This window comes from Protopterus annectens, chromosome 7.part1, assembly GCF_019279795.1.
Source record: "Protopterus annectens isolate FY-2018-M chromosome 7.part1, PAN1.0, whole genome shotgun sequence".
NCBI classification, from domain to species: Eukaryota; Metazoa; Chordata; order Ceratodontiformes; family Protopteridae; genus Protopterus; species Protopterus annectens.
In genome coordinates, this window is record NC_056740.1 from 513,552,902 (window position 1) to 513,578,787 (window position 25,886).

General features: G+C 38.4%; 1 protein-coding gene across 1 annotated transcript in view; it reads left to right on the plus strand.

Moving 5' to 3' along the window:
- UNC13C (unc-13 homolog C) overlaps positions 1 to 25,886 on the plus strand; it is a 4,920,764-nt gene that overhangs the window by 3,009,335 nt on the left and 1,885,543 nt on the right. Inside the window, exon 13 of the mRNA XM_044078941.1 lies at positions 4,131 to 4,281. Coding sequence (XP_043934876.1) covers positions 4,131 to 4,281 — 151 coding nt within the window. The remainder of the gene's footprint in view (positions 1 to 4,130; positions 4,282 to 25,886) is intronic.

Sequence of the window (25,886 nt, forward strand, 5' to 3'; positions counted from 1 at the left end):
GTACAGAGAAGTACCCCTTTGTGGAAACCTTGAAACACTTTTACTGGAATCAATTCTTGTTTGGCAAACATTTTTGTAGAACTATCATTTTTTGATTAGTAAGCACTCAACAAAGGTGCTCTGGACAAGTTGACACGTACCCATCACCAACACCATTTGTGCAAGTGCATATACTTTGCCAGTTATTGTTGTGGAACACTACTTAGAGAATTAACCCCTAAGAAATTTAAAGAGTGAACATGTAAGAAACAGGGCATAGTACAGATTCTCTAGTGAAGGTTAGTGTAAAAGGCTTATCAGATTCTTGTACTGTTCACACATGGCTGCAACGCAGCAAAATACAAAGCCAAACATTTAGCTCTCATTTAGTTTGTAATAATCTAGACAGAAACTTAAAGCACTGTTGTGCATGCTTACAAGACAGAACTCACTTAAATATAATTTAATAAGTTGTGTTTTGCCAGTATCTGAATAGGCAGACTGAAATTTGGTAACTGTTTAGTGACATGTTATGTAATCAGTTTATGTCTTATGTCTGGCATGCTCTTTTATCATTTATAGTTATTTTCTTGCTGTGGTGTAGGGAGGAGAATAAAGATAATCCTTGACCACAGTACCTTTTCCCTGATGTGTTAGTCGTAGAAGATGTGTTAGACAGTGAGGGTGTGGCAGTAGTGAGGTAATTTCTGAAGGAGGTTATGCGCCTTCTTATTATTGGGGCAGAACAGTACTGGTCATAGCCTGCTGCGAAGTATTAAAATAGTTCAATCTGTTGTAATGATATTTGCATGAAATGTGGTATAGGTCTGACAACTGGATCTCTGTCACTCTTTCTGCATACATTCGCTCGGTAAAAATCAGTGTGCAGTTATTGCAATATTCAAAACAGATCGATACATGCAAAAAATACCCACAATCCTCGATTGCCTTGTACTAGCTTTAATGCCAGAGATCGTAATTAATACTACAATGCTTCATAAGCATTACATTTTCAATGGTCTGTGAACAGTAATGATAATAAATAGCAATGCACTTACTTCGATCTTATATGGCTGACTATAAAATACGAAGCAAATGTTAATTTGCTATCTTTATATGAACAGAAATTCAAGCTAGGGGTAGTGCCATTGCCAAGAGAGGTCGTTTCCAGGCATTGGTACATGAGTTCATCACTTGAGGACTGATGACATAAGAGTGAAGATTGTTAGACAATACATATTACCAGTTATAGAAATGCATAGTGTTGAAAAGCAGGCACTGTTAGTATTCAAAAATATACACACAGATTCAATCTCCTGCTTAGTGTTCCCATTGTAAATCCAGAATATACGAATGGAAGCAAGGGTATGTACTGCTGTTCTGTAGAGTGGCTAGACCAGTTGTACATACCTCAGCAGACTTTTTCAGAATGTCCCTTTTTCCTGTTTTTTTTTTTTCTGTCATTTAAAGAACTTCTTATTTTGTTCATAGGTTCATAGGTTCATAGGTTGGTACTAGGCTATCAGCCCTAGGGCCTGTACAAGCCTAGCCATAACAAATCCCTGGCTATTTCTTCCCACACTATTTACTTCCCTGCACCCCTGTCTAGCAGGGCAACTGACGTGATCCCTGGGGTGAATTTCCTTTCTCCCATCCAGTCATCAATGTTCCTTTTTAAGAGAGCCAAAGAGGTGCTCTGCTTGACATGTATGGGCAGTCTATTCCAGAGTCTGGGGTGTCTCTGTGTCAGGAACCTATCCCTCCAGCATGTTTTGTTTATTGTGATGACAAGGTTTAGATCCCTGGAGCATGTGGCTCTGAGAGATTGGGATTTCTTTAAGTGTAGCATGTCCAATAGCTCTGGGTTTGATATGGCCTTGTATGTTAAGCAGAGATCGCCTTGGAGTAGACAATGTGTGATAGAGTACAGCTGGAGTTTTTTAAGGCAGTCAGCATAGGGCATCTGCTTTAGGCCTGTGATTCTTTTAGTGAGGTATTTCTGCGGCCTTTCCAGTTGTTGCAGATGTCTTGTAGGTACTAACCAATGGGGCATTGTATTCTATAATGGGTCTAATGAGGGATGAGTACAGTGAGACAATGACCTCCTTTTTTCTGGATGAAAAACCCTTAGGGATGAGGTGTGCTACATAGAAGAATTTCCTGACTGTTGTGGCGATGTGGTTATTGAAGGTTAGACCACTGTCCACCTCTGTTCCTAATTCTCTTATCACACTTGTGGTAAATTGATGAGCATATATCCGCGGTGGTGCAGCAGTAGCATTGTTGCCTCACAGCAAGAGGTTCTCCCGTTCAATTCGTGACTGGAGTGCGGGGAGTGCCTTCTGTGTAGAGTCTGCATGTCCTCCCCGCGGTCGAGTGGCATTCTGAAAGACATGCGTGAATGGGCATGCCTTCGTTGAAGGTTGGGCGTCGAGCTGGCAACTCGGCACCGTAAAAACCTACTGCCAATCATTAGCGGACCAGAGTTCCGCTGTGGCGACCCCTAACCGAGAAAAGCCGAAAGACAAACAACAACAACAGACATTCAAAAATATTTCCTGGTGTTCAGAAAATGCATGCAGATGCAAAACCTGATATTGTTTTTAACTTTAAAAGTGAAATAAGATTAATATTTAGGAACTTGTCTTGCTTCTGGCATTTCTTCCCATGCCTAATAGACAAATCAATTACTGTGTTCATTGGAAATCTAACATAGAGTACAATTCTTCCACTGAAGTCAGTTTTTCCATGCTAGCATGCCGAGAAAAAAAAAAAACATGGCTCCTGATGCCTGGAGCTCACCTACAATTAGGTCCATGGCATATCTAACAACATTAAACAACACTGATGTCTGAGTTTTTTAGTGACTGCAGCTTTGATAACCGCCCCCCCCCCCCCATAAAAAAACAGGTTTTATGGAGACTAGACCAACAATATGAGGCACACATCTGGACACTCTGTGAAGATCTATACAGTTGAAAGATACTGTACTGTAGACTTAAGAGTATGTGCAGTACTTGTCTTGGATGCTCCAGGTTGCCAGAAGGGGGGAAGAGAACTAATGTCCATTTATACAATGACATTATTTGGAAAAGGTAATAATTTTTCTCTTAAATAATGCCATTATGTAATAGCAATAATTCATTTCTGTGTATGGGTAATGCATGATTTACCCATACCCTGTTGTAGATTTTTGCTAAAATATTTATCTGTCATTAAACAGGAACATCAGACATTAATAAACATTTATTATGATAATAACCCTAGAACCCCCCAAAAAATATTTCTTTCATTGATAAAAACTATGTGTTACAGTACAGCAACTCATGCCATTTTTGTATAGCAGGACATGCCTAAAGAATGGTGTTGTGAATGACTTAATGTATCGACTTTGTATCAGGATCTTGTTGTGCATGCAAGGCATCATGGAGCACATGCTTCAGTTCAAATACTAGATATTTTGTCATGGAAGAAAGGCTTATTTCTTAATAATGATCTAGAAAAAACAAACTATATTAAATGCACAAATTTGCAGTGTGATGAAAATATATCTGCAATGAGCACATTATTTCTGAAAGCCATCTTGAGTGCCTCATTTTATAACTAGCAGGATCTGCTGTGAGTTTCTTGTATTTTGGATTCATTGCATGAGATTTAACTATTAGTACACTATTATTACACTGACAATATAATAATAATTGACAAGGCCTGTGGATATACAGTGGAATATTGAGTAATGCCCTTCCCATAAAATGCACTCAGATACCATACCTAAATATATTTTTCTTACTCACATACCAACTTTTCTGCATTTTCTGCAATGATATCTAAAGGTAAGTGGAAGTATACCTTCTTGCCCTAGTAAAGCATGCACTGTATACAATTCTTAGTACTATGATAGCAAATCTGCATTTCTTTTTTGTAAAGCTTTTTCGTTCATATTACTTATGAAAATGGGACGACTAACGTTTGCAATATCTTTTATAATATTAGCATACAGCACAATCTTTATGAATCTTGATTAGGCACTAGGAAGTTCTTTCATAAAAAAAATTGTTTTTAAAAGTAAATTGATTTAAAAGAATTGTATTTTGTAGTGGTTGCATGTCCTATGAAAAAGCTGATGCTACGTAATGTGTCTTTTTTTTCAGACATTTTTCTTGCCTGTCTTCCAAATATATGTGTCCAGGGGTTCCTGCAGTAATGAGCACCTTGCTTGCAAACATTAATGCGTTCTATGCTCATACAGCTGTGGCAACAAATGTCTCTGCTTCAGATCGTTTTGCAGCATCCAACTTTGGGGTGAGTTACAAATATCTTTCACAACGGCTTACTGATTGAAAGGGGTTAACCTGTGCAACTGACGTTCTCACCTGTTAGGGTAGCACTGCAACATATGAGTTAGAAAAGGAATTGACACAAAGCCATCTTCTCAGAAAGATTGATGTTTTCTATTCAACATGTTCAGAAAATAAATCTATCATGGCTCTTGGCTGTACAGGCCATGTGAGATTGATTATTGTTGCCCAGAAGACTGTTGATATTAAAACAGAAAATGAGCCTAGAAAATACTAGTATAAGAACTAAAGCTGCTGTGTTGAGTTTTGGAGCAATACAGCAGCAGATTGCAGGCCTAATTTCATTTCCTAATGATCACACGTCTTGTTTTTCAAGAAAACTGAAATTCAAATGGAAAGGCACAATAAAGTACAACAGCTGCCTTACCTTTAAAAAGTATGGTTGTCATACCTGACAGATAATTATATCCATTTTGTAAAAACTCTTGTTTTGCAGCAAAGAAATATCTATTCAAACTTGTTCAGATGTTCTGTTAACAAGCCAGGTTGATGTTATGGGATTGTTTCAAAAGTCATTTTTTTAACTGATTTGGAGATTTTCTTTTTGTTTTCTCTATAAACTGACTCTTACAGAACTGGACATTTGCCATGAAATTTTAACACACATGTTGGAATTATGAAGTACAAATTTGTTTGCTTTCCCAGGGAAATGAAGACACCTTCTCAAAACTATACAGGACATGTCATTATGTATTTCTCATTCCTTTGTATCCTTCCTCCTCAGAGAACATTATGCTAACATTTTGTTGGTCTCCATAAGGTTATAACCTGCCATTGCATTAATAATGTCACCCTACCCACCATTTCCTTCTGCCAGATATCACCCTAATCTAATAGCCTGACCCTTTTCCACTTCTGTCCAAAATCACTTCCTCTCCTTTCTTACTTTGAATGACCTTCTTCTTATTCATGTGGTCACATACATGTATGTTCCTTGTTTTGGTAGCTCTCTCATAAACAAGTTTAATTGTGAAACAGTAAACACAGATGCTGACTTTAATTGCAGTAATTTTACCTACTTTTACAATCCACAAAGACAGCCAGCCCTATCGTGGTCCACTCACACAGCCATTATTCTTGTTCATACTTATTATTACTAGTACCCAACTAAATAAGGTCAAGGTCTGCTCAAAATGTTTTCATAACACTATCTGTCACAAACCTCATCTTCTAATGTGTTTGCTTTGGGAAACATCTGTACTTAAACTCACATTGATTACCTCAGAAGTATGAGAGAACTTTTTTTGTAGTTACACTCAATTGTTTAGTCACATGAGAGATGGCTGCCATTTTCTTTCACTAATTCATGGTCATGGACTTTTGGGAGGGGCATCAACACTTATATTGTGCACTCGCATGGAGCATTTGCTCTCAGAGTAGTACATGACTAGAACAATATACCAGTCAAAACAGATTGCTTTGCACACTGTATATCAACAGATATTTACTAATGTCTATTATAGGATCATTGGCATGTTCAGCTTTGTCATTTGTTTTTCTTATTTTTTCCATTTTGGAGTATCCATCAAGTGTGTGATATCTATATATTTAGTGAGGAGTCTCAAATGGTCTTCTAAGTACAGTCAAGTTAATAATTCCCGATAATTAAAAAAAAACTGTTTTGTACTCATTTGTTTGAAATAAAACAAAGTTTATACAACAGTTTATAAAGATAGAAGCTAGGACACTGGTAAAAAATATACCAATAGTGAAAAGGAATTCATTAGTTATTTCAAAGGGATTATATATGAGGACAAGAAACAGAATTAATAAGAAATTTTCTTTGTCTTGGTACCTTTAAGATTAGTGCTTAAGTAAGAAGTTTTTTGGGGATTATGAATAGTAATATTTGCCCTTTGATAGCTCTGTATGGTGACAATCTGCATTTTCTGAAACTTTACTTACATTATTTTGTTTGGTCATTTATGCATTTCCTCATTTCCTTGATGTTTTGCAAAAGACTTTCTGAAAGAGTGAAAAGAAATGATTATATTGCCTATAACTACGAACCAGTTTGTAGCAAAGAAATTATTGGCACATTTGACTTTACTGTCAAATATTTGCAAGAAGTGAATAATATATTTGTTTTATAAAAGTATATTCATAAAGTGAACATTATGTTGGTTGAGATGCTTTGGAGAGTGTATGATAACTCAGAATTTGAATTAACAAACGTCTTTAAACTGAATACAAAAACAGTGTTGAAAGTGTTAAAGGCGATACAGTCTCCAAGGTTAGGGAACTGCCGTGGCTCTATTTAATAGATACACGGTGTAATATGAAGATAGAGTCATGGTTTTATCTGCTTTGACCCAGAAAAAGCCTTCCTTGTGGGGCCATTATTGTTCACAATCAACATGCGCATTTTGAAAAGCGTTATTATTTATACATGCAATATTATTTTTTTTCAGCATGGAAAGGAGGTTGCCTCTGCCCAAAGAGGAGTGTTGTCTGATTTTCATTTGTTCATCTGGGAATTTATTTATTTATTTTACATTTGTTGACCGGGATTGTCCAACTGAGCTGAAGATCCCTTTTTCAGCAGAGGCCCGGGGAGAAAAGCTCCAGCATATTAGACAATTTTCATTATAAATTAGCATTAAACAGCAATGTTATAGGATTATTACAAGGCATTAAGTGGCAATACAATGTTATACAGTGTCAGTAATCAGGAGTATAGCAAAACTATTTCAAGATGTATAAAAAGAAATATGTCATTAAGATTACTATAGTTTTTGGGGTAAGTGGTTACAAAAACCCAGTTGTATCACAATGTAGTTGCATTAAGGCAAGACAATTACAATAGAATGTTTCTCTGAGGCAATTTGCGTAATAGATTTTAGAAGACAGTTGAAAGAGTAGTCAAGGAAGATTAGAGAGAGCTAGTGAGAAGAGTGAGTTAAGGGCAGAAAGTAGATTAAGGTATGAGAAGTAGGGGATGTTTAAGGAGGGAGAGTGCAGTGGCAGCACCGATGACTTTTAAAGTGCTCTTTGGTGGCTGTCTTAAATTGTTTAAGATGTGTTTTTTAGTGGGAGTCTATTCCAAGCAATAGTGAGGTGATAGCTGTACATGTTGCGTCCAACTTTAGACATAGGTTTGTAGATTTGTAGTAGGTCTTGGTTAGAGCTTCAGAGAGGTCTGGAGGGAGAATAATGGGAGATGAGATGGGATAGTGCTGGGCAGTAGGAAGGCTGGTATAGGATAGAATGGATGATCTGGAGCTGAGAGAGAAGAAGCTGGTGGGATAATTCAAGCAAAGTTTAAAACATAGCTTTTACTGATGTGTTTACATTGTTAAGTCAAAGTATTTTAAGTGAAGCAAAATTGGTTGATATGGTCAATTATCTAGAACTTAACATTGCAAAACACTTTCTTTTGATGAACAAATAAATTCATTTAACAAAATAACTTTTCATAAACTTACTGTACTTCTGTATTTCAGCAAATGCTTGTCTTTTGATTGTTGAAACTTACTGGATGTGACAATCTTATTATTTGTTTATGATTTTAGCATTAACTCGTGTTTTTGCAGAGGTAATACAGGAGTTGTCAGCTGCTTGTGTGGCTTGATCACGCCCTCTCATATGCCACAATACTACTTCTCAGAGCAAAACAACAGATAATTAAAGTCAGTTAAAAAATAAGAAAAATTCATGAGACATCAGAAGAGCAATTGATGACAGCTGTATGCATAAAACTAAATTCAAATTTGTCTACCAGACCTAATCCTGGCACCCTTAAAACAAAAATTATAGAAACTACATTTAAATCTTCTACTGTATAGCTGATGGTATATACATGCTATACATCATTCAGATAATACATTGAAAGTGATTAAACAGTATACTCTTTAGATGCTGTGTTTTTCCACAAGGCATTGCACAGAAAATGGTAACTCTAGCTTAGTTTAGAGGATACAGACATAGTAATTGTTTTTCATTAGGGAATTTTCCTATGCTAAGATCAATTTACAATGGACATACTGATATTTGTGTCCAATTAGGATGCAGAACATATTTTTGATTTTCAATGAGGTTTTACTCTATCAATTAGTTTACTGATTTAGTCAGGTTGCTCAAATGGGTGTTTAAAAACTCAATGTTACCTATGATAATATATTGAGATGCGTGAAGAATTTATCTTATGATACCTATCACTGTCTTTTGTATGCTTTGTGCACATTTATGTATGTATAACAAATGATTTTTATGTATTTTAGACTTGTTTTTGTATAGTTCTAGTAAAGATCTTATAAATAAGTTTTATTCTTAATAGGTAGTACCTTAAGAAAGAGGCTTAAAACTTAAATTGTGGTTGCAGTATCACTGGTGCAAGAAATCTTTTTAAAAACCCTTGTTTAGGTTTTTACTTAAAAAAACTAAATGGATTTGCATCTGCATGTTTATATTTAAAAAGATTATTTCCCTAGTTTTACTTCCAAAACTGAAAAGATAGTGTAATGCTTGTATGTATCATGAGTCTAAAAATAAATGAAAAGTACTAGCATGCATTAAGGGGCGTGACCAGGATGGTGATGGAGTAGCAGTGATGTGAGGAGGGAACATTTTTTACTGATAGGACATTTTAAGTAAAGCAATTTAAAATCGATCTAGAAAACAATACAATTTCATATGACTGAAAAAGTCATTTTTATTGAAGAAAAATAATTCAAAAGAACCAAAATTCCTGAGAGTTTGGGAAGAAACTAAGAAAAGTGCCTGACAAAAGGAGTTCAAGTGATTGTCAAAGGAGAATCTGCCTTGGCATAGTGGGTGCAACCATTCAGTCCACCTGTGATAACATACTACAGTAGGAGCTAACACAGACAAATGATTGGTGACAAAGCAACACAGTCTACAAATAAATGCAAACATGTGTCTTTATTTTGTCCTTCTGCAAAATGGAATTCCCTGCTAATTACAACAATGAAACCAGTCCCACTATGCTGAAACTCAGTGATGCAGGCATGTACATAGCAATGTGAACTTCAACCACCAAGTGTCCACAATAGTATTGAAAGCCTATGTTGTGCACATCATGTCACAACATCATATTCAGATCTGAGGATTATATTATAGCACTGTACTCGAACCTCATCAGAACACTAATATAGAGTATAATGCTCTGTTTTGCATGTGTCAGAACAGACACATGCATCAGCCTCCAGACCACAGGGTTTCTCACCAAGAAAATACAGGGCCTACAAACAATGCCATGTTGCATGTGGATAGACTGAAAGCCATGTCACTGTAATCTGCATTGTATGGGATGACTTGATTTCTACCTGGTCCCCAGGCAAGTCTCTCATCCTGTCCTGTTAGGATTAGTGCACATACACAAATCACATATAGCTGATGACATCAGTAGTGTCTGGTGAGGAGAATATGGCAATAACAGTGCCCCACATGCTGGTGTATAAGGCTTTCTGTAATGTGAAGCAAGTGCACACACACACACACACACACACACACACACACACACACACACAGACACACACACACACACACACACAAACACCAGTTAACTGCAGTGAGAATAGCACCCCTGCCTATCTAAGTACACAGACTACAGAACTCAGTAATTTAGGCAAGTCTGTGATTTTTATAAGGCTGCAGGGCAAATTATAGTGCATGACATCAGCACTGGATGAAGGAAAGAAGATGATGGGAGGCATGTATAGGTTCATAGCTTTATAGGTTCCTAGGAGGTTATTAGGCTAATGTCCATAGGGCCTTTACAAGCCTAGCTGTGTAAAAAACCTAAGTATCCTTATTTAGCATAGTCAGCTGTTCATTGTTAGCAAAGCGATTTTGTGATCAGCACCAAATGGCCCTGTCCATGAGGGACATAGGTGCCACCCTCAGGGTGAAGTTGTAATCCTCCATCCAGTTGTCAAATATGCACTGGAATAGGGTCATTCAGGAACACTGCCTCATATGCAATGGGAGCCTAACACAGAGGAGTAGCAATCGCTGGGAGATATATCTGTCTTTCCAGCATATTTTGCTTATGTCACAGGCTAGGTTAAGATCCCAGAAGCAAGTTATTTCTGTCCCATTTGATTTGCGGATGTCCAGTATTTACATTAGGGCAGGTTCCCACACTGTTCTATAGGTCAGGCCCAGGTCCTCTCTCAGCAGCCTGTATGATACTGAGTACAGTGACAGGGCTTACAGTCTTTTGATGTATGTCATGTTTTCGAGGCCCTGAATTTTTTGGTCAGACACCTCTGTGATCTCTCCAGTTGCTGCATTGCCTGTTGAGGTACATAGAGAAGGGAGAATTGTACTCAATTAGTGGTCTGATAAGGGTCAAGTACATTGGAGCTATGATCTCTCTTTTCTTGGATACAAGGCACTATGGACACATAGTAACTGAAGTTTAGATTGCTATCAAACTGATTTCCCAAGTCTCATGCCACTGATTTTCAGTTTAGAGGGTTGCTATGTATAACATAATTAGTGGGGTTACTTTTTTGCTAAAGAGGACAATGTGGCATTTTCTTGTGTTAATTTTCAGTCCATGAGTTTGGCACAGATCATTTGTCTGTGTCAGGTATTTCTGTAATATATTAACAGCATTGGGGGACTCTGTATGATTGAGTCCAGTTGACAGTCCTCGACAAACTTGGTAAGTCATAGCCAATCTACCTTTGCCTGAAATTTAGAGACATAATTTCCAAACAGCTGAGGGCCCAGTATAGATTCTTGTGCTACTCCACTGGTAACTGGTCTACTGGTGGATGTGGACTCCTCAAATTTGACAGTGTGCATTCTGTCAGTGAGCCAATTGGCTGCCCATGTAGTAATGTATGGGTTAATCCCCTTATTAGAGAGTTTCCCTATGATACCTGAATAGGGGATTGTGTCAAAGGGCTTGGCTAAATCAAGATAGGAGGTGTGTCCTTTTTTCCCTCATCCAGGGTTTTGGGACATTATCAAAGAAAATCATTAGGTTTAATAAGCAAGATCTGCCCTTGACAAAACCAATATGGGTCAGGTCAAGAGTGTTGAAGGTTATCTATGTCTGTGTGGCTAAGGTCCATGATGAATCTTTCCATAGCCTTGCAAATAAGGCTGGCTAGGCTTATGAGTCAATAGCTCCCAGAGTCAGTTGATAGATGTGTAGGCATGTTTAACTCTGAAGATAGTTCTAGTTCTACATGTTACCAGATTGACATGCATTGCATATCACACGGCATTTGATATTAAATTATGTAGTGTAGTTGATATATTTGTGAAAAAGTACTGGAGATAACAGGGTTGCAGTGTATGTGGGTGTCAACACATGGTTGCATTGTAAATATGTGACATAATGTTCAGTTTAAGTTTCCACACATAGTTTCATAGCATAAAGAGTAAATGGACTGTAAACAGCAGCAATACATGATAAATTTGGGTTTTCATAATTCATCAGCAAGCAGCGAGTTTGCACAATGGTTGGCAAAGTGTTTATGCATGTGAGATACACATTTCCATTATTTTCCTGTTTAACCATAGTTAAGCAGTGCACAAATGCGAGCTACATTACTAAAAGTCTGACAGTTAGTACTGAGTGTATGAAACACACCTGCTGTTAGCAGACTCTGTGGTACCAGGTGTAAATGCATTGATACATTTTCTTTTTTACCCCAGATGATACAGTGTTTGAATCCAGGTATTTGTAATACTTTTAAATAAACAGCTTGGCAATGCAATGACATCAATTCTTTATAGTACATGTGCTGCTGTGTGTTGGCATAGCACAGTGGGTTTAAGCAACATTGTGCAGAGGTAACAGCAGCATTGTAGAGCCACTCATCATCGCTTGGCCTTGGTGCGATGCCAAATTCCACGCAAGCATAATGGCTAAAAAGTGTAGCGATCCTTTCTTTTTCTGCAACTTATGTGTGATTCTATTTTTTGACCAGATTATAGCTGTGGTGAAATGGAGAGAAAGCAGGTGGAAGAACAAAGGGAAAGTACTACAGGAATGAGCAGGGTGGGAGGTTGGCATAATGGTCAATGTGTTTGCCTTACAGACACAAGGTGCATGGTTTGATTCTCACATGGGATACTTGGCTAGGCTTACAATGGCCCACAAGTGCAGTTAGCCTACTACTAATTTCTGAACTATAGCTAGCCATTTCTTCAACAGTAAAAACTTATGCAGAATATTAGCTGAATTTGGACTGTCACCTCCAGAGAAAGGGGTGACAACAATGTATTCCAGATTAAGTGTGTCAAGAAGACACGTGTGCAAAATGAAGAGCTATGTATGGGACTATTTTTTTTTTTTTTTTTGTGGGACAGTTGCCCAATTTTTTTTTTTATTTAGTAAGAGAGTAATGCTGGGTAAGGGACATAGGTATGTCTGGGTTAGGTAATTATGGTAGGTGAGGAAGCAAATGCAGGCAAACAAGACAAGAGACAAGAATGGTGAGGGACATAAAAGGTTGGGGACACCATGATTGGGGTGAGAGAGGGAACAACCCAGGCTCATGCCTCTCAAACATGGAGACAGTGAGACTTGAGTCCACAATCACCGGACTGTCATCACTGTTTCCTTACTCCACTGGCAGCTGGAGTGCTTGACGTCTTCTCCTCCTGTGGACCATGAGGGAGAGCAGCCTCTCCATCTGGCATAGGCATACACCATTGGTGCGGTGTACAACCCTATGCATTAACCCTAGCATCTTCTGGCAGGTGATGAAATCCCCACCTTCACCACTGCTACCGGAAGGTATCACTGAACCAACTGCCAAGGCAGTACTGCCTGTGGCCACAGATAGTTCAGGGGCAGGAGAGGCAGTGCTGTCAGGTTGGGACCCAGACATGCTGGGCATCAGTGCTGGTGCCAGTGGAGTGGTGGTAGGATGATCCACTGGGGCTGGCCCACCTCACTGGGCTGTGGAGTATTTAGTTATGTGGTACTGATGGATGACATGAAGACATTTTGACAAACACTATTAGAAAAAAAAAGGAGAGATAAGGGTTGGTTTGAGAGAAAAATAAAGAGATAAAATTAGTACCATCATATGTGGCATACAATACATTAATACAAGTATACAACTATTTTATCGGAACTATGACATTTAAGTATGCATTCTAACAAAACACACTATAACTACAGATTGCTGACAGTAATCCTTGAAATCTGCATATATTGCAAATATGCATGGTCCAATTATACAGACTACAGTTAACAGCAGGACATGTGTGCTGCTTGTATAGAGTTTAATTTAATGTAAATATTAGTAAAGAAATGCAGAATTGTATAGCTGTGATTCATGGTATTTGAACCCACAACCTCTGACTATAGTCTAAAATTTGACTTCTAAAGGTGGTCTATGCTACAGAATAATGCATGCATACGTACCATTATAGTTAGGATACACATGGTCAATTTGCAATAACTGTGTAAAAACCCAAAAATCTATCTTTAACTTTTAAAGCTACAATAATACTTATCTTGTGTTGCATACATACCACTTGCTTCCCTCAGTCTCTACATTCGAGCAACATGAGCCTGTCTATTCAACTCCCATTTGGTATTAGCTAAGAAAGAACAGAAGAGTACAGAAGAGAATTATGCATACCTGTCTTGCCTATATTTAGCTTTTTAACTATTAAAAGTACTCTTTTATGATCATACATACACAGCTGTGGGATGTCTGCATTCTCAAATTCATGCAACTAAAAGTTCAGAGTATCCCTTTTATGCCTGTGTAGGTCATTAAAATGATGCCTGCACTGCTCTCTAGTGAGTGGGATTCCAGTAACACTGGATACAGCCTGAGCCAAACTATTAATGAGAGCCAGAATAGTCCCCCTGCAGAAGCCTTTGGCTGTTGCACTTTACTAGAAGTCCAATAAATATCCAGGACCTCCTGGCACTGCGCCTGAGTGGCCTAAACTGGGAACTTTCCCCTCTAATGCCAGACATGTCTAATATCTGAACTACAGCAATGGCAACTGATAGTTTTCCACCAATTCCAGTTATCACATTTCTGGTAATGCATAAGCCCAAGCAATGATGCCAACCACGTTTGCCCAATGTTAAGTGGAGCACAGCAGTGCAAAGCAGGGAGGAAATAAATATTTGAATTTGGAAGGTTAATCTTACACTTGGCCTTAGTTTGACGGGTTTCTGGTGATGTAGCTTAGAAATATATATTGGGAATTGGGTGTTAACTGTTAGGTAAGTTAAGTTTGCAGACATACACTGGGAGCATAAATGTCATGCCCTGACACATTTGTTTTTGCCTTTACATGTGGTAAAATTGATTTTTAAAGTGTGAGATTCAAACCTGGATGTAAGGGACAAAACATTTTCTTACACAGAGTTGATCTTCCATCTTTTCCACAGAATAAGTGCTGCTCAGACATAGTCATGAATCATTCATAAATGCAGGTGACAGTTTGCACAGTTACACATGTATGTGTGCAAACTGACAAGGTTCTAGTATATAGATTGAGTTGTGTATGTGTCTTATGTAATTGTGAAGGCCATTCTAATCAAGATAGTAGAATCAGACTTAAAGAAATATAATAGACAATATACCCTCAGTCATACATCTGAAAACACAATAAGGGTGTCTTATCTCTTATCCATATAATTCATATCAGCTCCAATATCTAAAGTGTTACAAGTGAGAGTAAATATAATGCAAAGTGGAACAACAGTAAAAATGCATGGAATGTACTGTATTAAAACTCAGAACGATATGTAGGGCAGTCCTACACTTACATCTGCTGCCACAAGAAAGCTGAAATAACACTTGTCTATTTTGCAGTTCATTGCTATAAACTGCACTGTCACAACAGTAAAAACAGTTTGCACACCCTGTACTAGAACCCAAGACCATCTATACTCCAGCCGTATACTTAACACATGTTTCCACAGGAATATTTACATGATATTTCCATAAACTCCTAGTCATTCTTAAGTTGTCTGTGTTAACCACCATGAAATGCTGCTTAATGTGTTTGTGTGGTATCCGCAACCAAACATAATGCTGTGCACGTAGGTTCTGCATGGCCAGAAAATACCATATGAAAAACACAGTTAGCCAGCAGTTATAATGATTTGAGGTATAGAACCCGTAGCACCAAATAAGGTACTAAATAAAGAACTTTATTAGACAGACCGGTTTCGGCAAGAAAATGCCTTCTTCAGTGTGGAATAAATGGACATACAAAAACAATCATGACATACATATTTATATAAACCCCCAACCAATAGAATCCATAGTATATTCCTACAAGCCATTAAATAAACATGAACTGACAATTAATCTAGAATATAATGGAAATGTATATATATATATGTAATAATATATATATGATATATAATAAAGGTTACAACATTGTATAATGGGTTAAAATCAGAAATCAAAAACAAAATGATAATAAGGCAAAAAGCCCTATGAAGACCATTTGATAAACCAAATAATAAAAAATATATAGGTATGTACATGTTTTAGCAAATAGAAAAACACAACTACACAATATGTATAAATTTACTTAATCTTGTAGAACAAAAAATGTGTGAAAATAATAAAGGCAAAAAAATTTTATAATAAATTGGTATACATATTTAATCATAGATCTGAGAAAACTCAGATACAGATAATATTAAAGATATTGTAATAATAATAATAACTAAGTACATAAACCATATTAAAATTAATACCTTGTTGATGAATGAGAAAATATCTTTTTTCATAAAAAGCGCTGTTATAAATGGTCATTCAGTCCCGGTGGGAATAACGCACCCAAAGTAATGATCCAGTATTTCTCCTTATGATTAAGTATACTGTGCCATCCTTGAGGGTTGCTTCTGTCACCCATAATTCTATCGATGACCATGAATGAAATTTGGGCTAGCTGATGTTTCATTAAATGATGATAAAGGGCATTAGTTTCTTTCTTGTTCTTAATATCACTTCTATGCTCATTAATGCGGGTTCTGAGTGATCTGGAAGTCTGGCCCACATAAAAGGCCAGGCACTGACAAGTTGCCAAATAAACCACCCAATCACTACTATAATTACCAAAAATTTTGCAATGAAATACTGTACTGGTGTTCCGACTTGAAAACTGTTTAGATTTGCTGTGTGGTATCTAACAGACTTAATGGAATGTTTCTATTTTCAGTTATTGGCTGTCTGAGTCCTGTCTACAGGTGCTGGGAAACCTTGAAATTCGCTGTGCAACACCACACACTACCGTTAAATGAAGTTGTATGATAGAAAGCAAAAATTGCAACAATGTCTTGTTTTTGACCTTTGCCGTTTTACAGACACCCTGTCTTCAGGTGTTCTGTCTTCTCCCTGGGTGGGCCACTAGTCCAGGATTGTGCACTGCTAAGAATCATGCAAACGAGATAACCACAGCCAAACTTGACATTCATTTTTTCCATTTCCCTTGCTTGCGCTAAGCCATGCACCACCCAAACACTGGCTAAAAATAAAAAAAGGGAAACTGAGGAAAAGCAATCTATGACACTACAAAATATTAGCACACATGAAATATTTGTACTTACAATAGGTCTGGATTTAAACTCTCAGTCTTCAGAACACAGTAAGAGGCCTTATCCCTCTTTTCCAAACAAACACATGTACAGCAGGGAACTGAAATCATTCTGCATGCAACCAACTGCAACATCATCTACAGTACTATGAAACCATATAACAGTTATTTATCCATGTATTACTTTTGGATGTAGTGCATTGAGTGATCACACAACCATTTATGAGTATTGCCTGCAAATATGCAGATCTGTCTGTGTTTGCTGCTCATTCTTATCTTATCTGACCAGGAATCCCAGACATGCAATCTGTAAGGCATTATATATCATTGTCCTAAAAATATGTGAGGTTATTAAATGGAAATAATATAATATACAATTGTCAAACAATGAAAGGGATGTTGGATGTTAATGAACAGAACTGTGAATTGTGTGTTGTTTACTTACATTTCTAAGCCTGACAAAATTACTTCTAACACTTTGTAAGTCCAACCTGACACACCCAGTGGATGCAGGGCAGTCTATATTGCTGCTGTCTTTTCCTTCTCCCTACCAGTAATCATTCACCGTTGCAATCCATTATTAACAAACACTCAGGGAGTGCCTGCATTATGTTTACATGTGATACATGGAGCTAAGTATTTGGGATTTACCAATTCAATTGAATTCACACCTGATTTGCATCTTCACCATGCTGACAGCCCTGTATATACACACCATAAAAAAGTAACTGTGTAGCTAGGGAATGTGAAGGTGGGAGACTTGTTTATGTGAACACAAAATAGAGGCTATTACTTTGGGATATATTTGCACAGAAGATTACTGAACTTGAGAAGGTATGCTCACATTTTTCATCTATATTCTACATATGCTGAAATGCCATTAAGAAAAATCTGTTCAATATGTATATGTATATTTTGTTTAGCAAATGCTACACATTTATCTATATGCATTAGTTAGAAGTGTACTGATAGCATGGGAGTTTGGTTACTGGCTAAGGTTCTTGGCATCCCTATAGTGCATTTTTTAGGCAATGTCAGAAGAACAAATTTCCCAATGTAAAAATAACCTCTAAAAACAACCACATGGATAAGCTGCTAAATGCTAGGAGTCTAAACCAGAAACTGCACTCACCGGAAAAAGTCCTCACCCTGGAAGATGCTGACATTTGTGCAGTAAGTGAGACCTGGTTTAAGGCTGCAGAGACCACCTCAGCTATACCAGATTACATTTCTTTCCACACATTCAGACCGCTGACTGAATGCATGAGAACTAAAGGAGGGGGTGTATCAATATTCATTAAAGATAAATACACCTCTAGTTTGGTTAAACACCACAATTCCCTTGAGTTACTTCAGGTGCAATTGACCTCTTCAGGTCAATGCCAGCTATAGGACCCCCTCCATGAGTCAGGACATCCACTCAGCCTACTTGGATCTACTTAAGTCTGGGTAAATTATATGTGTTCTAACTCACTTGCCCAAAGGTTCCTGGACTTTGTTAACTCCAATGCTGTGAACCAGCAGGTTGACAAACCTACAATGGGCTTAGACATCCTGGATCTAGTATTTACCAACATGGGGGACCACTGCACCCCCCCCCCCAGTGTGCAGCCATCCCTGGTGAGATCTGACCACAAATCAGACTTGCTGGAAGTAGCTATAACACAAGACCCCCCTTAGCAAAAACTAGACTAAAAACCTTCTCCAAGGCCAATTACAGCCTCTTACGTGATGGCATAAATAGCTTCATAGCCCCTCCCCCACTGATGGAACAGCCATCTATGCTGAGTAATATACCAGTGCTTTATACAAACCCCTGCACAATTGTATTGACCTGTATCTGCTGTACCTGATAGAAAGAAAGCAAGATCTTCAAGGTAAGAATAAACTGTTTGGTGGACAACTGCCATTAATAGGTTATACAATAGGAGAAACAAATTGCTGTCTAAAGGTGGGAAGAAACAGTCTCAAAACTAGAAACACTCCCTCCTCAACTTAACAAGTAACTAATACTCCTAGTGAAGTCCTACTAAGTTAACTATGAATCGAAATTAGCTTCACTAACTGAGGATAACCTCAAGGCATTCTTTAGCTACATCCATAACCTCAAAGGCAGGGCCCAGATTTGCACTGAACTCATAGTTAATGGTACTATATATAGAGAACTTGTGGATATAGCAAACCTGCTGGCTGACAGGTTCAGTGAAAACTTCACTCCCCTGTCCCTGCTACATATACCCTAAAGCATCCCTAGCACCTGTCCCCCACGTATTACCACTGAGAAGCAAGTCTTAAATGCCGTCTTCAAGACCAAAAACACAGCCTCTGTGGAACCAGAAAACATTCTGGGCTGTGTTTTACATGGGTTAATACAGGAATTAGCATAACTTTTGGGCACGCTTTTCAATCACAGTCTAAGCACTGGCTTCACCCAGCAGAATGGAAAACTGCTACCGTCATCCCTTTGCACAAAGGGAATGCATCCATGGACCCCAGGAACTATAAACCCATTAGCCTGACCAACCTTATCTGCTAGACCATGGAATGAATCATCATGGACCTTATTAACAAAGATAAAGGAAATCTCCAAATGCACAATCCCACCCCAGTTTGGCTTTGTCAGGGGGAGGCCATGCCTGTAAAATTTGGTGGACTTCTTTGAAACAGTCACCAAAGCCCTAGACAAGGGCAAATACGTGCATATGGCCTACCTAGACTTAGCCAAGGCCACTGACACAATCTCCCACTCAGGCATCATTGATAAACTCAACCAGCTGAGTATCAGCCCATATATTGTCAGGTGGGTTGCAGACTGGCTCACTGATAGAATTCATACTGTCAAAATAGGGGACTCCACCTGCTCCAGCAGATCCATAACCAGTGGTGTTCCACAGGGATCAGTTCTGGGACCCCTACCATTTGGAATAAAATTCTCTGAATTACAGGCTAAAACTAAAAGATTGTGCATAACACAGTTTGCTGATTGCAAACTGAGAGCTATCATTGAAATCCCTAGCAATGTCAACATCCTGCAAAAATGTCTTATGCAGACTAATGACTGGTGCCAAAGTTATTGTCTTAAAATTAATGTAAAAAATGCATTACCATCCCTTTCGGCAAGGGATATGTTCCTTCAAACTACCAGATTAATAGCAATACCCTATGCACACAGTCAGGGGTGAGAGATCTGGGGACACAGGTTGACAGCAACCTTAATTTCGATCACCATGTCTCCACAGTGGTAAGAAGGGCATTTTATATTCCTCCTCTCATAAGTAAGGGCATTGCAGCAAGAAAAAAAAAGGTTATAACCCCCCTGTATTCTACCCTAATCAGGCCAATAATAGAGTATAATTATCCCTTATACATTCCTTTCCAAACACTTGCAGCAATTGGAGAGGCCACAAAGGTTCCTTTCAAAGAAAATTCAGGGTCTTCAAGATCTGTTTTATTTGGACAGATTGAAATCATTGTCAGTTTAAGCTGTGTCATACAGTTTGCTCAGGGGAGATTTGTGCCTTACATACAGAGCAATATCTGATCCAGATTTAATAAAAATGTTGCACATTCGCAGATCAAATGGCACATGGGTCACTTGCTCAGGGGACCTTAACCTGGTATGTAATATCAACAGAACTTGCTGGAGAGACAAATTTGTCTCACAGAGGTTGCCGCACTTATGGAACAAGCTTTTTATTGTAGTTAAACAAAGCCCTATTTAAGTGTAATTTGGGCAATTGGATGGATCACTAGAAATTAACCCTGGGCTTTCCACCTGTACCCCTCTTGGACAGGGGCAATAGGTGCTGATGTTGAAACAGATACCCTTGGGAACACGGGTTAAGTTGGCTAGCCTTGTAAGGGCCCTGGGGCTAGGGCAATTGGATGGATCACTAGAAATTAACCCTGGGCTTTCCACCTGTACCCCTCTTGGACAGGGGCAATAGGTGCTGATGTTGAAACAGATACCCTTGGGAACACGGGTTAAGTTGGCTAGCCTTGTAAGGGCCCTGGGGCTATTAGTCTGTCACCATTGTGATTAGGCTGGCTGACAAAGGGGACCTAATAGTGGTGCTGGATCATGAATGCTAATCACAAAGATGCCAGATGTCCACCCATGAGACCAATAGTATCTGGTCGCAATTGGTGTACTGAACCAGTTTTTATATACTTAGAAAAAAACATAAGACCCATCTTGGTTGAAATCAATATGTACTTAGAGATTCTAAACAATTTATTATTGATTTATATGACTTCACATCTAACAGTGGGAATTAAGATACTGATTTTCTGTTAGTGACTTTGGACATGAAATCTCTGCTTATGGTAATACCAAATGGTGAGAGCATAGAGATGCTCAGGAGGTATCTCAAGAGAAACAGCAACTATCAACATAAATTTATTAAGTTGCTTTGTTTATTGATGGAACTAGTACTTGAGAGCAATGTGTTTCTCTTTGAGCATGAGACTTACATTCAGAAAGAAAAGCCATGGGGACATCAACTGCCAACAGCTATCCCAATTTGATAATGGCTGCATGGGAGGAAGAGATACTGAAAGGGTACGCATTTTGGCACCAGGTGCTATTTTACAGACAGTTTGTAGATGATCTCTTCCTTCTGTGGGATGGCACCCATGACAGACTATGTGATTTTATTCAGTATTTAGATACCAATATATCATTCTTGAGGTTCACTGTGAATCAGTCTGTACACGAGATAGACTTCCAAGATGTGAAGATTTATAGGAAGACTAACACTGGGCTGAGCACCATGATATACAGGAAAACATGTTATAGAAATTTCCTGTTGCACAGAATAAGCATGCACCCTACACATGTATTTAGAAACATAGTGAAGGGTCAGGGCATGAGAGCATCTAGGCTAAATACAGAACAGGCCAATTTTCATGAGGAGATAGACACCCTGAAGGTGAAGTTTAAACAGAGAGGGTACAATGATGTGTTAGTTTATAAAACTCTTGATGAGATTTCAGGAGTTAGAATCATACTAGCAAAACCATATTTTTCAATGAATGAAGCTGATAGTAGAACTAATAGAAGGATTAGGAGGGAGAGGATTAGTATTCCCACATATTACACTAATGCCATCAATATGGTGACTGAGGTTTGCAAGAAATTTTGTCCAATACTAACCAGTGATGTGGACATTAAACACATAGTGGGTGAAAGACCGACCTTTAATTTTAAAAATGAGAAGTCTTTAAAATGACTCTTGTGTTATCCTAGAAAGAAGAAGAAGGAGAAATGGGGAATGGTATACAGGCTACTATACCCTGTGGAAGATGTAATTTCTGTGTAAATTTAGATACCACAGGATCTTTTAGACATCCAGAAAGTGGTAGACTGTTTAGTTTCAGTAAAACTGTAAAATCCCCCAAAGCAGGCAGAAGACAGCTCGATATGCAGCTAAATCCAAAAACTTGATGAACCAGCAAGTTTTTTTTGTGTCTTTCGGCTTTTTCCCGGTTAGGGGTCGCCACAGCGGAACTCCGATCCGCTAATGATTGGCAGTAGAGTTTTTCGTGCTGGCATGCCGGGCCTAATGCACAACCTTCAACGAAGGAACGCCCGTTCACGCATGTCACCACACAGAAGACGCTGTAACTGAGAATCGAACGGGCAACGTCTTACTGTGAGGCGACAACGTTACCACAGCACCACCACCGCAGATTGATGAACCAGCAAGTAATCGTACCAAAAAAACTTTATTACAGAGAAAGAAAGTTAGAGCTTTCACGGTAATACCGGTTTTACAGTTTTACAGTTTTGTTTGGTTGCTGCAGTTGGGTTTGTTTTTGTTGTTTAGTTTCAGTGGTCATGCAGAGTGTAACTCTGAGAATATAGTGTATTTAGCCATCTGTAATATATGTTCCATGTTCTATGTAGGAAAAACAAATTGTAGACTAAGAGACAGGGTCAGGGAACATCTATACGACATCTGCACTATAAAAATATGTGGCAATGTTTGACAATACACACACATTTAGATTCATGGTGATAGAACAGTTACATGAATGAGGTGGAGATCTGGGCAATCAAACAGAGGTTGCGAAAACAAGATGGATAATCAGGTTTAGAGCTGATGCTGGAAAAGGTTTAAATGGGAAACTTCCATTAAATCTTGTTCTGAAAAATAGAACTTTATGTAGATAGACAGTATTTATACTTTTTTGAAATGTTATGTGCTTTCAAGATATTCTAGTATGATATTTCTTAATGCAAAAAAAAATATTTTTTGTGAACTTGTTTCTAAGGAACAGATTTTTATATTTGACTGCCAGCATTGCACCTTGATTTGTTATGTGTCTTTAAGTTAATTAAGTACAATTTCAGCTGCTATGGTGATAAAATGCTGTGGACCATGTGATCCTTTGACTATTAAGCTAATTTGTAGGAGAATGGTTCTGTTTGATGAAGCAGTGATAACATACTGTGAAAGCACTAATGTTATATTAAAGGTTTTTATTCTTATTTTGGGCCTCCTGTTACTTTGGTTAACTTTATGTGCTTTTTTGACATTATTACTTGGATTTTAAGTGAACCATTTGTCCATTTGGCAATGCTTTTGGTGTACTTACTGTCATTTCTAAGTTGAAGAGACATTTTTCAGTCCATGGTAGTCCAGACAGATTTTTTTCTGACAATGGTGCACAGTTTACAATTCAGCAATTCAAACAATTTGCTGAAACATTTTACTTTTGTTCAAATTATGAGTAGTCCTGAGTACCAGTAGTCAAACGGCTTTGCTGAACGTGCAGCTCAAAGTGCAAAACAGCTGTTAGAGAAATCTAGACATGGCAATACCAATGTTTTTCTAAACTTGCTAAATCTCAGAAACCTTCTTTTTGATGATCATCTTGGTTCACCTGCCCAGAGACTTATGTCGATATAAACTAGAACCACATTACCAGTCAGTAGCAATTTGTTGGCTCCGTGTGCTAAAAACAACAAAGCAGTACAAGCCCAACTGTTAAAGTGTTTTTCCTAGAGAGGTCCTACTATGATAAGACCAGCAAACTGCTCAGTTCATTAAAAGAAGGGGAGATAGTAAGGATGTAGATGTGAAAAGGTTTTGATCACATTGGATTTGTGAAATGTTTGTGTCAAGAGCCGAGATCATACATTGTGGAATCATAAGGAATGGAATTTAGGAGGAATCGGAAGCATTTGCTACAGGTGTTCAAGCCAGTGTAACAGCCTCTTGCCTATAATAAAGACTCTAATTCTTAGAGATTCAACAGCAAGATTCCAATCTACATTAGGCAGAGCTCCTCACTAACCCTATTCAAGAGAAACCTTGACGAGTGGATGGGAAACAAAAAGTTTACCCCAGGGATCACTTCAATGGCTCTGCTGGACAAAGGCACAGGGAACTTATCTAAGGGGGTGGCGAAAGCCAACACATTTCAGCTAGGCTTATAAATGCCTTCGGGCAGATAGCCTAATACCTACCTATGAACCTATGAGTGACTTGTCCAATGTTCCTGTTCCAGAGGATATTCTGTCAGCAATCCCTGTTCCAAAGAATATCCCTGAGAGTCCTGAAGCAGAACATTCCCCAGTGACTGTCCCTGTTGCTAAACACAGTCCTAACTATTACATTACGAGATCAGGTCACATCTACAGACCTAGTTCCAAATACATGGCAACCTGGACATGATTGTTGTTTTGTTTATTATTTTTTGTATAATTTGCATGCCTGTTTAACTGTCATTGCCTATATGAGACAGCTCAGTAAAGAGGAAAAATGTAAATTTGAGCTTGTGAGCAGCCAGGGAGATAGCATGCATGTGTGTAATAGTCAATCAGTTATTTATTTTATTTTACATTTGTTGACCGGGAAAGTCCGACTAGGTTCCACAGATCCTGTTTTCAGCGGAGGCCCGGGGAGAAATGCTCCAGACACATGTCTTTAGAATGTGGGAGGAAACTGAAGTACCCAGAGGAAACCCACACGAACACAGGGAGAACATGCAAACTCCACACAGAAGGCACCCTGGCCGAGAATCGAACCAGAGAACCTCTTGCTGTGAGGCGACAGCATTAACCGCTGCACCACTGCGCCACCATCCATTAATGTTCCTGCCATCCATTCTGATGTGTTTCTATATAATAAACTACTTAAATGAACACCCAAGCCTCTTCATCTTATTCAGATGTACAAGACGAGCGTCAGTCAGAGTTGCCATACGTCAGTGTTACTATATGTATGTGCATAGTAGGAAGGTTTTAGGCCCTTAGTGTCCTAAGCATTGTCTCTTGGCCAATGCAAGGGGATATTTAGCATGCTTACATCTGCCTGCACCCACAGTGGCTGCTGGATTCCCCTCTGACTCCTCACCTGCACGTGGCTGTGGTGACCTTGCCATTGCTGGTGGGATTTGTGCCTCTCATAATTCTCAACCTCATATCACAAATAATCTGGGCAAAGCCAAAGATAATGGGGGGAGAAAACCTCAAAAATAGGGACAAATTTTTAAATAGTTACTAAAATAAAAGGTCTTGTGTTACCATGCATTTTCTGAAGGATATAAAATCTGAAACTCAAATGACTGTCATTATTTAGTGAATTCAGTCTTCACTGATTTTCCACAAAAATCCAAAAATCACAGATTTTATGAGAACAGATGAAAAATATGCGACAAAAATCTGAACATTCTGCAAAAATATGTACAGTTGAGAAGTATGGTGCCCCTTCCCCTTGCTGTCCCGGCTGAAGTTGTTTTCTCAGAATGATGTTGTGTAGCATAGCACATACTGTGAATATTTTAGTACATGTACATAGATTGTACTGCAGGGCTCCCCCAGATGTATCTAGGTACTGGAACCATGTCTTCAGCAGCCCAAACACATGCTCTATGATATTTCTGGTTTGAGCATGTTCCTCATTATGGCATTTTTCAGCAGGTGTGTGTGCATTTCTGATAGTTGTCATCAGCCATAGTTCCAGTGGCTAAACTGCATCCCCAAGTAAATGACCCTGATGGATATCCCTCCTAATGAACATCTGATAT